General features: G+C 33.7%; 2 protein-coding genes across 2 annotated transcripts; both read left to right on the plus strand.

Moving 5' to 3' along the window:
• Positions 1–289: 289 nt before the first annotated feature.
• On the plus strand, positions 290–1,293 carry LOC110896420 (stellacyanin). Its single transcript, XM_022143779.2, has 2 exons — positions 290–776; positions 858–1,293. Exons 1-2 carry the CDS (start codon positions 584–586, stop codon positions 1,253–1,255), a joined length of 591 nt encoding a protein of 196 aa, XP_021999471.1. The 5' UTR covers positions 290–583; the 3' UTR covers positions 1,256–1,293.
• Positions 1,294–10,287: 8,994 nt separating this feature from the next.
• On the plus strand, positions 10,288–12,067 carry LOC118484804. The gene is made up of 7 exons (XM_035980809.1): positions 10,288–10,313; positions 10,404–10,472; positions 10,873–10,932; positions 11,017–11,085; positions 11,156–11,212; positions 11,295–11,507; positions 11,605–12,067. Exons 2-7 carry the CDS (start codon positions 10,452–10,454, stop codon positions 11,830–11,832), a joined length of 648 nt encoding a protein of 215 aa, XP_035836702.1. The 5' UTR covers positions 10,288–10,313; positions 10,404–10,451; the 3' UTR covers positions 11,833–12,067.
• The last annotated feature ends 387 nt before the right edge of the window (positions 12,068–12,454 follow it).

Raw genomic sequence — 12,454 nt, forward strand, 5'->3', positions numbered from 1 at the left:
GTAACGCAGTGGTTGTGGCATCCGGGGGAAGGCTCGGCTCGGGATTCAACCCTGGTCCCGAGCATCAGGGGTGTGCAACGCTTTCTAGCGGTGGTCGAGTAGTCGGCCTTTGGACATAGCTCCGAAAAAGTAGGTTTACACGTGGAAAGCAGTTAGTCATTCAAAAAAAAAGTGTAACTTGTCATAAAACTCATAATCAACACATACATTACACCTTAATTTTATTTTCAGTTACAACAACAATATTAAAAAACCTAATAAATACTTGATTAATTAAGAAAATAAAAAAATATATATATTAACCATGAGGCAACCAACCCTATGGAAGTTAACCATATCATTCTGACCAGGTCAATATTAATCCACTCCAAATAGTACAACCTTTTATCCCAACAGTACAACCACCTTAAGCACACGACTTTTCAACACCCCTCAAATAACCACCACCACCCCACGTCCCCACGTCTACCACCCCCATAATTCCCGCCAAAACCTCACCACCACCCTTATAAACCCCCATCGCCACCACAACAACCACTGTTATTCACTTCAAACATTCCACACACACACACAGAAAAAAAAAATGGCTTCCACTTCTTCACGCTCACCTCTCCTCTACTCCTTCATCTTCACCATCGCCGTCGTCATAACCACCATCTCCGCCACCGAGTTCCAAGTCGGCGGCACCGTCGGCTGGCGTATTCCGGCCACCAACGAATCCCAACTCTACAACGTCTGGGCTTCCCGACGCCGCTTCCACATCGGCGATTCTCTCCGTAAGTTCAATTTTTTTTCACCAATTTTAAACTCATCATCATTTAATAATTATTTACTTGTATTTTTTTGTTTTTTTACAGATTTTCGTTACAAGAACGATTCTGTTACAGTGGTTGAAAAATGGGGGTTCTACCACTGCGATTCAAGCAATCCGATCGCGTTCTTCAACGACGGTGATACGGTTATCGACCTCAATAACATTGGGACGATGTATTTCATTAGTGGTGATTCTGATCGGTGTAAACAAGGTGTGAGTATGATGGTTGAGGTTATGAGTCCGGTGCCGGTTAGGTACTTTCCGCCTGCTATTTCTGCTCCGCCGGAGGGTTCTTTTTCTGATGTGGCTCCGTCTCCGGCCCAGGTTATGAGTTCTGGTGATGAGCCGGAGGCTAGTCCTGGACCTGATACGTCGGATTCGGTTTCGGTTTCTGGAATTGCGGTTGTTTTAGGGTTAGGGTTTGGTGTTTTGAGTCTGTAGGTTTTTTAGTTTATTTTTAGTTTTATGGTGATTATGTTGCATTTGGATTGATTTGGTTTAGTTGAAGTGTTTTGTGATTTTGAATTATTATTATTAATTTAATTTATATTATGTTTCAGAGATGAAATTTTGATGATGATGATGATGATGATGATTATATTCATATGTTAGATCCTTTTTTTATAAAAGAAAATTTAAATTTTGTGTGATGCATGAGTGATATAGTATGATTTGAAGTTTTGGATAATATCATTATATAATTGATATTGATAATTGTTTCAAAGATGAAATTTTAGGGTGAAGGGGGTGCTCACCTAATAGGTGAGTCCCCTCTCTTACGCCAAACCAATCCCCGTGTGCCACGTCAACTCCCCTCTTAAACTCCCCTAACACCCCCATTTGATGGCGCCACTCCCCTCTTAACTCCCCTTATTTTTTTATTCAAAAAAAAAAAAAAAAACAAAGAAAATCTTTGATTGGTTGAAAGTGGGCTGGCCCCACACCATTCCCCTCTCCTCCATCGGTGAACCCACACCCAATATACGCCCCGAATCGGGACCCCGCTTTGATGGCGGCGGTGTTCCCGATCGGTGGAGGTGGTCACCGCAAGGCCTCCCCGAGAACGCCCCGTCCACCCTTATTGTTGATAATGATGAATATTAGATTTTATTCTCTGACATTTGATTTTGTGTTATGCATGATTCAAATAACTTCTAGAAGATTCCATGTAATTATGTAGTTGTCTGTTGTTGGCCTCCCGGTTTTCAGGTTGATGCTGTTTCTAATGAAGTTTACTTAAAAAAAAAAAACTTACTCCTGTGCATTCACTCATAATTACTTTTCGTCGAGTCGTTTGGGACACAAAAGCCAGAATGTAGAAAACAAGTTCTCTAAAGGTTAAGGCAATGGGGAAAGAATTGTACTTCATCTCGGCATTACGTTTCGTGATGACACTCTGTGTTGATACGTGTGTGCAATGGTGTGTAGGCAGTAGGCTGGTGTCAACAAGGTTGCAGATCTAGTAGGAGTCACCCTCGGCCCAAAAGGGCGCAATGTGGTATTAAAAAGTAAATATGGGTCTCCGAAAATTGTAAATGATGTGCCTGTAACTCTTGACGAAGCCCAAGCTATGCCCCCTTATTGACATGTCCATCTAGTTCAAGTATGAGCTAGCTAGCTCCGTATCAATTGGTAACCATGGTGACAATATCTTAACCAGTTTAACATTTGTTGTTAAAATTCTGGTTAATGTCCGTGAGCTGGCTGATGTGGCAGCCGTAAGCGCAAGGAACAATTATGAAGTGGGAAACATGATTGGTGTAGCAATGAACAATTATGTTTTTTTTACCAAACTGCTTAAAATTTAATACTGAACCTTATGCAAATTTCCATTTTAGGTCATCATTTCTTTTATCAGAATAATGTGTCAAACATTTCTTATGCATAGGCAACTAAGGTGATGTGGCATGTCAAGTGAAATCACGAATTAAGTACCGCAATAGAGAGGAACAATTATTGATCTCATGAACTTGATAAACCCACTAACACGATCATCATTCATTCAATTGCATATTTACGCTACACAAACCGATGAAACTCGCATTGAAGTAATGAATGAAAAAAATTATTCGACACATGAAATACCTAACTAAAAGAATTTAAAACATTTACATTGTTGTGAATAATCAGAGTGACTCCCCCGCTGCTGCGGCATCTTCATTTAACAGTGGAATCAACTCCGCTGGCGGGTCATCATAGACAACAAAGTCTTCAACTTGTGTTCTCCCAAGCCTTGCCATTAGATCAGCACAACGGTTTTTATCTCGCTTTACATGAACCATATAACACTTTAGCTGTGCCATGTCGTTCTTGCACGAGTTTATCATCGAGCTTAGCGGATCAGATTCATCCACACCATGCACCGTGATAAGTAAAAGCGCAGCCTGAGAATCTGTTTCAATGACAACATTGTTCAACCCCATGACTCTGATGAAACGTAACCCCATCATTATTCCCCAAATTTCAGCAGCAAGACTTGTATTATATCCAATATTTCCTACGTAACCACAAACCCATTCACCATGAGTATTCCTTACAACACCTCCATAACTTGACTGCCCTGGATTTCCTAAAGAACTACCGTCCGTATTGAGTTTGAGCCAACCCGAATTAGGCGGATCCCAATAAACTTTCATTGTAGAAACGGATTGGAAATAATATCTGCGTTTTCTTTTGAAATGAGAGACAAATAGCATCTACGTATAGTTATATATAGGCATGCATGCAGTTGATGTAATTCACCGACTTATTTATGATATATAAAAGTGATATTATCTGCATCCATCCTATAATTTCGTACGATAAACTCGATTATATTATCTTTTTATACATCACTGATTGATTTCATTATCTATTACTGATCTAATTGATTTCATTAGATTTCATTATTTATTACTGATACTTTCATTATCTATTACTTATTTTCATTAGATTTCATTATTTAGGCTGGATCTATTTGGACACCCTCTGCGCCTATTTTCACACTTTTTGTGCCCTAGACGCCTCGTATAGCTCTATACGAGGCGTATATGCACTGAATTCAAGGTGGTCTCAGAGGGTGTCAGGCACGACGTATAAGGAACCCTATACGAAGGGTACAACCCTATACGAGGCGTCTAAACTTGGTTTTTTTTTGGCTGAAATCAGAGGTGTTTTGGTGGGTTTTGGTATGGTTTTTTGGATAGTTTTGAAGATGTGTTTATTTGTTGAAAATTTTTATGGTTTTAAAAAAAGTTTTTTTTTTTTGTTTTTTACACTATAAAAAGTTTTTGTTTTTTAAAAATCAACTATTTTGAAAATCGGCTCTTTAAATATATTATATCGATTAAATATTATATTGTTTTTAACATTTTGCTTTTTTAAATATTATTCTTTCGATTAACATTTTATCTCTTTCAAATATTGTTTCCGTATTATATTCAAGGGATATATTGTTTCCGTATTATATTCAAAACATATTTTGTTTCCGTATTATATAAATTTAAGACAACAATCATTAAGTAACCGAATAACTGAAAACAAACATAAATATGACATATATAAGATAACTTTTTACATCCATAACAAAAATATATAAGATAAGTTTGTACATCCATAATAAAAATAAAAACAACAACAGGTCTATGCATCCAAATCCGAATCCGAATCCTGATGCTGCTGCTGCGGCTGGTGCTGCTGATGTGGTGCTCGAACCGGTGGAAGCGGTATCGGGGGTAATCCCTCTCTCTCTCGTCTATCCTGCTCCGCCCATACCAGCCAACCTACCAAATCGTTGAGCCTGTCAAGCTCGGCTCGTACATCCGGATGTAGCGCAACTCCGGGGGCATGACCCGGAATAATGTGTCGTGGAAACTGAGGTGCCCCGGCAGGTGGCGGTGGCTGTGGCACTGCTGCACCGTCTACATCCTCCGGAGGGTCTTCCACGGGCACTACATCAGCAGGATCTATAGGAGGATGAACGGGCTCGAAATGCTCTGGTAGGGCCTCCTCTGTCCATACGCCCCCCTCGCAGTTTTTAAACTGCGGGCCAACGGCGAACCTCTTGATTACCTTCATCCCCCACAGCGTCTGAAAACCCATCCGCGTCGGCATGACTGGCGGCGTCCGTAGATGTGGGTCTTGGTGTGGTACGAGGCCCAATGAACGGGCAATGACGGTCACGTACGCCCCGCCATACAAAAATCCGCGCTCCTGCCGGTGATGGGCGGAGGCGTAGTACTGGGCTAGACCGTGTGCTAGCGCGCATGGCCTCCTATACAACAAACAATAAAGGAAAAAAAGATCTGTGGTCGTACACCACTCACGGCTGTAGCCGCGCGCTGAAATAGAAGTAGCGAGCAAATGGTGCAGATACCTGCAGATAGTGTTAGCGAAATACAAAAAACAGAGATTAATAAACAGTGCATATAATCACAATAATTGCCATAATAAACGTACATACCTGTACAGTGGGTCCCTAACAAACGACACCCTCCCCTTCGACTTCTCGTGCTCCCAATGATCCGCCCCCGCAATCACCTGCCAAAACCCTACAAGAGTGGATTTTTCAACCACCACTAGCCCCGCTGTGTAAATCTCAGTCTCGATCTCCTCCTGCATGTATAAACCACAATGCAACGCAAACTCTGCTAGTAAATATCTGTGTTTTCTTTTGAAATGAGAGACAAATAGCATCTACGTATAGTTGCACTCTTTTATATAGGCATGCATGCAGTTGATGTAATTCACCGACTTATTTATCTATATATATATATAAATGAGATGGATTTGGGCTATGTGTCCTTTGTCTTTGGCCATCTAGGCTGATGTGGCAATTTGGTTTAGGAGGGAAATCCCAATTAGCTTTCAACAATCACGATTCCAAGGAAAAAAGGCGGGATCCGAATTGAGTTGGGTCGGGTCAACAGAAAATGGATCCTATATGTTATTTTCCAAAACCCTAGACACCACATTCATCTCCATTTTCCTTTCATCTCCCTTCTGGTTCAAGCATACGATTCAAGCATTGCCATTCCGAGTCAATAATCTTCATTCTCCTTCATCTTTATTATAAGGTATCTTCAATCTCTCTAAAATAATACCCGCAAAAATGGCCAAAATTGTTCACCGAAATCATACCTACCGAATCTCCCTTCTCTATCTTCTTTTTCTTCTACAATTGTTCATCATCTCATCGGATCTTCAAGATTTTATCAAGATCAAAGGTAAATATATCTAATCGAACCTAGATCTGCGTTGTTTATGTTATTGTATATACAAAGTTGTTTTTATAAAGATTGTTTCGATTGCTAAAAACCATTTGTTTTCTCATTTCTATAGATCCGATAAAAGAAATTAAAGGTGTGTTGTTATTTATGTTATTCGATTGTATTATACAAAGTTGTTTTTATGAATATTGTTTTGATTGCTAAAAACCATTTTTGTTCTGATTTCTGTAGATCTGATTAAAGAAATTAAAGGTATGTTGTTATTTATGTTGTTCAATTGTATATAAAGTTCATTTTATAAAGATTCTTTCGATTTCTAATAACGTTTTCTTTGTTCTGATTTCAGTAGATCCGATCAAACTTTATCTTTTCCTTTCTTTGGATTTCTAATAATCTTTGTTCTGATTTGTAATAACTTTTTCTTTGTTCTGATTTCTGTAGATCTGATTTCGGACTCCGATAATTCGTCAATCAAAAGAGGTTAGTTAAGTGTTATAGTTGTTTTATCTTTTTTAAGTTTGTAATATGTAATTTTATATCCTTTCTGTTCATTATTTTTTTACTTATTAATATATGTTCTGAATGATTTATGGTTTGTATTTTCTCATGGTGAACCCTCAATCTTTTTTGAAATTCGGACTCGGATTGTTAGTCTACCAAAATAAGTTATGTTGTTCTGAATTTTGTAGATCCGATCATAAAATTGAAGGTATGTTGTTTTAGTTTGTTGTTTATCTACTATGCATCTTTAATCTAAGCGATTGAACATTTATATTTTTTTTGCAAACAATATCAAGATCAGAGGTTTTGTTATCATCATCTACATTCTCTGATTTATGTAGTGTCTATGAACGTTAATCATGTATTGGACATTTATCAAACTCATGTATTGGACATTTATCAAACTTACTGATTTTTGTTTATTTTGATTTTCATGTGAATCCCTAAATCTTGGATAACAATCGGACTCCGATCATTCAATAAGCAACAGAGGTTAGTTGAATGTTATAGTTGTTTTCTCTTTTTTAAGTTTGTAATATTGTTTTGTCAGAATCTTTGCTCCACGTTTCTATTGTTTTGTTTGAAGCTTGATTGAATATCATATTTGTTCTTGGAGTTTAATGGTTTGATCCATGATGTTTGACAATTGAATTTCGGATCATGATAACGGTTCGGTGCTATCCATCCGTTTGTTCCAAAATTATTATTGTTAATTTTTATTTCCTTATTTAGAGGATATATAATAACTTGATTTTAAATTCAAATTTTTGATTTGGAGTATAATATGGAAGTAAACGATTTGGAGTTAATAACATTAATTGGATTTCCTTTTTAGGTGAGTTCAATGTACCTAGACATGTTAATGGTTTAAAATTTAGAGTTTTATATATAATTTTGATTAAATTCTTCCAACATATTATAGTAATTTTAAATTTAAATTATATTTGATTTATTTTTAAATGAAGTTACCTGAAATAGAAGTTGACTACATTCATTTTTTATAATTGCTAATTATCCTAATTTTTAATAACCTCTAATCGACAATTATTGGTTTCTATATAACTAATTAGATTCAAATTATTCAACAATCATATTAAAAAATTTATTGGTTTTTACCGTATATGCTTTAAGTCATTAAAATAATAGATACGAAATTGAGTTTTGAACTTTCACTGTATTTTAGATGATTATGTCATTCAAGATGCTAACATTTGTATGTTTTCTAATATCGTTTTAATTATCAGAAGCCTGTTTAAGAATATATTAATATTTTTTAAAAATGTCAACAAATGTGTTTTTAGTATATTTCGCTGATAATTTCCTTATTTAGATAATAGATAATAACTTGATTTAAAATTCAAAATTTTGATTTGGAGGATATTATGGAAGTAAACGATTTGGAGTTAATAACATTAATTGTATTTCCTTTTTAAGTGGGTTCAATGTACAAAGACATGTTAGTGGTTTAAAATTTAAAATTCTATATATAATTTTGATTAAATCTTCCAACATATTATAGTAATTTTAAATTTGACTTATATTTAGCTTATTTTTAAATAAAGTTACCTAAAATAGAAGTTGACTATATTCATTTTGTATAATTGTTAATTATCCTAATTTTTAATAAACTTTAATCAACAATTATTGGTTTCTATATAGCTAATTAGATTCAAATTATTCAACAATCATATTAAAAATATTTATTGGTTGTTACATATAAGTTTTACATCATTAAAATTAAATTTTAAGCTTATATGTTTTTTGTTTCAATTCATAGGAAATACCGTATGATTTTGCAAGCTTATTGTGGGAAGGAAAAGTTCCATATGGTCAATGTCTTGAACTTATTGATAATGACTTATGCAACTGCATGAGTCTGAATCTTTTTCGAACACAAGAGGTAAGTTTAATTTTATCGGTTTTTGGTGTTTTTTGATCCGGTATAATGATAGTCAATTATTATTTTAAATTTATATTTTGAAGTAAACTATTATTGTGTGTGATTTTAAATTTTTAATTTCGAAGTCAATCATTATCTTAAATTTAAATTTTGAAGTTTGCCATTAATGTGTTTGATTTTAAATTTGGAAGTCAATCATTTTTTTAAATTTAAATTTGGAAGTAAACCATTAATGTGTTTCATCCATTTAGCCATTCCTTTTTCAATTAACTTAATTCATCTTTAATGTGACAGAATTGGTGGTGTGATATAAGAAGGTTTCTTTGTTAATTGATTATTCTCTTCCGCTTACAGGGGATAACGCTAAGGTAATTAACATCAAAATTCAATATTTCTATTACTTGAATTCTCTTGCTTTATAATTTCTTTCAATGTATTATTTTGTGTTTTGACTTGGATATAAAACATAATGTGAAGGTATATTTTAAACTTATTTTACCGAGTTTTTTTATTTGGATTGCAGAATAAGTGCTTTGATGAACTAATAGGTGTTTGAATTTTGTGTTTACTTTGCTCTGTATAGGGCTCCTTCAGTTTTTTGTATTCTTTTACTTCGCTCAGTAATTATTCTATTTTCAAGATAAGAATACAAGCTGCATTTGCATTGGCTACCCTACCAACAATAGTGGGTGAATCAGTAATAACAAAACTATTGAGATAAGTTTTAAAGCTTATTGAGAAATATTGATTGTGTTTCTATAAATACTTTACCGTTTAATTTTGTAAAAAACCTTCATATTTAATTTTCAGATATGGATCCAGTGAACAACAGTCCTTCATTTTTAAAGCTTATTCAGGAAGATGACCAGATATTTTTGCTACGGTTATTAGTATTCTAAATACTAATCATATTTTTAGTAAACTGATGTTTGTCTTTTTTTTATTTTTTTTAAACTCATAGCAAATACCTAATGACTTTGCTTCAATGATTTGGGGAGACCAACCACCTTACAAAGATTCAGTTAAGATTGTTGATGGCAACAAGTTATGGTTTGTAAGACTGAAAAAAACTGATGTTGGCCATGTTCTTGCTGATGGCTTCACCAAAGTTGTTCGGGATAGTTGTATAAGAAAATATAACTATCTTATGTTTGAGTCATTTGGACAATCATCATTCTTTCTAATGGTGTTTAAATCATTTGTTCATCAATACTGCTTTATATCCAAAATCACACCTGACAAAGACGTTATTGTAAGTAGTATATTATACAATCAGTATGATGAATAATGTTTTCTTTCTGTATATTGGTTTTTAAATTAATTTTTAATTATCACTGCCTATGCAGGTCATGGCTGATGAATTTTGGAGGCAATTTTATGGGAAAAATTTCAAAGGTGGTCAATCAACTCTTTATTTAGGAGATAGATTTTGGAACGTTAAGATGGACGGATTAACTGACAGCTGTGTTTTTACTCATGGATGTTCTAAGATGGTAAACGATCTTGCCTTAGACAGCCGATCTATCTTTGTCTTTTCAATGGTTGGAAATAAAATTTTCGAGCTTTCAGTCTTTAATCATCAAACCAGTACTCAAATTCAGAACAACAAGGTTGAGTTAGTTGTTTTGGATGACTCCATCTATGGTGATGATGGTGATGATGGTGATGATTTGGTTATTGCGGTTAGAATTATACATCTATACTATTATTTAGTTATTAATGCGAGCTTACAAGTAGATCTTGAATTTCACACATTGTTATTTTTTATCTTTTTTTGTAGTCCGAACATAAGGAGAAGTGTAGTACTGCCGAAACTGACTTTCAGGAAAGTGTTGTTGTGGAATGTGAAGACGACAAACTTCAGTTGGCAAGTTTTGAGTCTGTGTTCAATGTAAACCCCTATATTTTAATCTAATTTATTAAAACTTATCATAAATATTTTTTTTTGTATTTATACATTTGTTTATTGTTAATTGTGTAGGATATTGATGATTCGAAGTTTGATAACTTTTTCTCATCTCTACTTGAAATGGAAGACCTTAAGAAGAAGGTAATTTTTTGTCATTGTTTTTTTTTTCATATTTTATTAAATTTAATTATTATTCTTATTATATTGTTAAACACATTTCCCTTATATGTAGTTCAAAGATGATTGAGATAAAAAAGCCGATCCGATATGCAAAGCAAGTGTTGTTTGTGATAAAAATCAAAGTTTAAAAGTTTGTGTTCATTTATAGGAGTTTGTAATTAACTGAATTGTTTTACCTATATTTTTTCATTTTAAACCGTTAATGTTTTATGTTTCTTACGATGATCCGAAGGGGAAAACAAATGTTGTTGTTGATGAAAATCTAAGTTTAAAGGTTTTGGTTCAGTTACTTAATTATATTTTTATGAATTTAAGTTGATTACTTTACATTTTTTTTATTTATACGTTTACCTTTTTTCAGGACAAAAGCAACTTTGAGATGGACCTGGACAAATTTTTGATACCGAAGAATAACTCCCATGTATATCTGATTACTTAAGTATTATATAATTCAATGTATTAATTCATTCTATATTAATAATTTTTATACTCTTTTGTTTTATAGGTTGATCCTACACGAAAAACAAATATTTTTATTTCTGAACCGAGTCTGTCCTCCATAGTTGTTTCTGATGTGAGTATTTCTGATTCGATATTTTGTTCGAATTATGATAGATACTTATGTATTTATTTACCTGTTTTAGACCATTCCGAAATATAAAGTTGATGTTGGTCAAATTGTTTTGCCGATAAAGAGGAAGGTATAGTATCATATATAACTTTTTTACTTTTAATTTTATTTCTTAAAAAAGAACTAATTATTATTTTATCTGAACTTTTTAGGCCACTCAGAAATGTAAAGCAGTTATGTTGGTGTCCGATGAGTCTCTTATCGCTCATCGTACACGTTCAAAGTTTAGAAACAAAAATGAATATGTGGTTGTTGATAAGTTTATGGCTGCTGAAACCACATCTGTTAGCCGTAAACGTTCTACATTGAAAAGGTCGAAAACAATTTCAATCATTGAGTTCACCAAAGTCGCCGAGAACAGAATGGTATGTGTTTTCATATTATTAAAATTTATATATTTTATTCAAGTAATAAGCATATATTTTAGATTACTTTGACAATTTTTTGTTTTGTGACTTTCAGCGTTTACCGTCTGCTATTTCCGATGAGTTGTCTCTTTCTTTTCACAACCTCCGTGATGTTTCAATCCAAAACATTAGATGTGAGGTAACAAACATGAAGACGATAGCGGAAAAGAATGGAGATGGTTACAGGTATGGTTTTTCCAAGTGGTCGGCTTTCTTGAAATCAAATCAAATACACATGGCGCTACTCTTTTCTTTAAATATGTCAAGTCTTCGCAGCTTTTGATTTTGACCAAATTTGTACACAAGACGACAAAGAAAAGAGGCCGTCCGTGACTGTTTGCATTTGTGGTTGTTAGTTGGTTTTGTATATGTTTTCGTGAACTGGTAGTTATTAGTTGATGGTGGGTTTACAGTTGTTTGCATAGTTTCTACTTGATCTTCGTATGGCCCAAGTTGGATGTCAGTTATGTTTTCTGTTTGGACAATTAGTACTTAAACATGCCCTCTTTTGTAAGAAAGTTTACAAGTTAATTTTTGTTTTAATATAGAACATAATTTTGGTACTACTCTTTTTTCCAATTTTATTATTAGCTTTGCACAACCAATCATATTACTTTTTTTAATATCCAAGTATCCAACGCAAACATCCGAACCTCTACATATATTATTTTAATACGAATATATAATTTTTTTCAATACGAATGTTAGTTTTATATATTTTTATTAAAAAATATAACAATTGAATACATATCTTACACACGATAAAACATAACAGTCAAATTACCAAATAAGTTGATGTTTGAATTTGTATGTTGACTTATTTCTAGATGTATATCTTATATTTTTATTAACTTATTATTTATTTAGGAAACTTATAAATATTTATAATAATTAACAAAACAATG

This window comes from Helianthus annuus, chromosome 12 (assembly GCF_002127325.2).
Source record: "Helianthus annuus cultivar XRQ/B chromosome 12, HanXRQr2.0-SUNRISE, whole genome shotgun sequence".
Lineage (NCBI taxonomy): Eukaryota > Viridiplantae > Streptophyta > Magnoliopsida > Asterales > Asteraceae > Helianthus > Helianthus annuus.

Excerpts from the sequence above, each read along its gene's own strand:
- LOC110896420 (XM_022143779.2), top strand. The coding sequence starts at position 584 with ATGGCTTCCACTTCTTCACGCTCACCTCTCCTCTACTCCTTCATCTTC. Across the intron at positions 777-857 it reads CCACATCGGCGATTCTCTCC|ATTTTCGTTACAAGAACGAT; the intron begins GTAAGTTCAATT and ends GTTTTTTTACAG.
- LOC118484804 (XM_035980809.1), top strand. The coding sequence starts at position 10,452 with ATGGAAGACCTTAAGAAGAAG. Across the intron at positions 11,086-11,155 it reads CCTCCATAGTTGTTTCTGAT|ACCATTCCGAAATATAAAGT; the intron begins GTGAGTATTTCT and ends TACCTGTTTTAG. Across the intron at positions 11,213-11,294 it reads TTTTGCCGATAAAGAGGAAG|GCCACTCAGAAATGTAAAGC; the intron begins GTATAGTATCAT and ends TGAACTTTTTAG.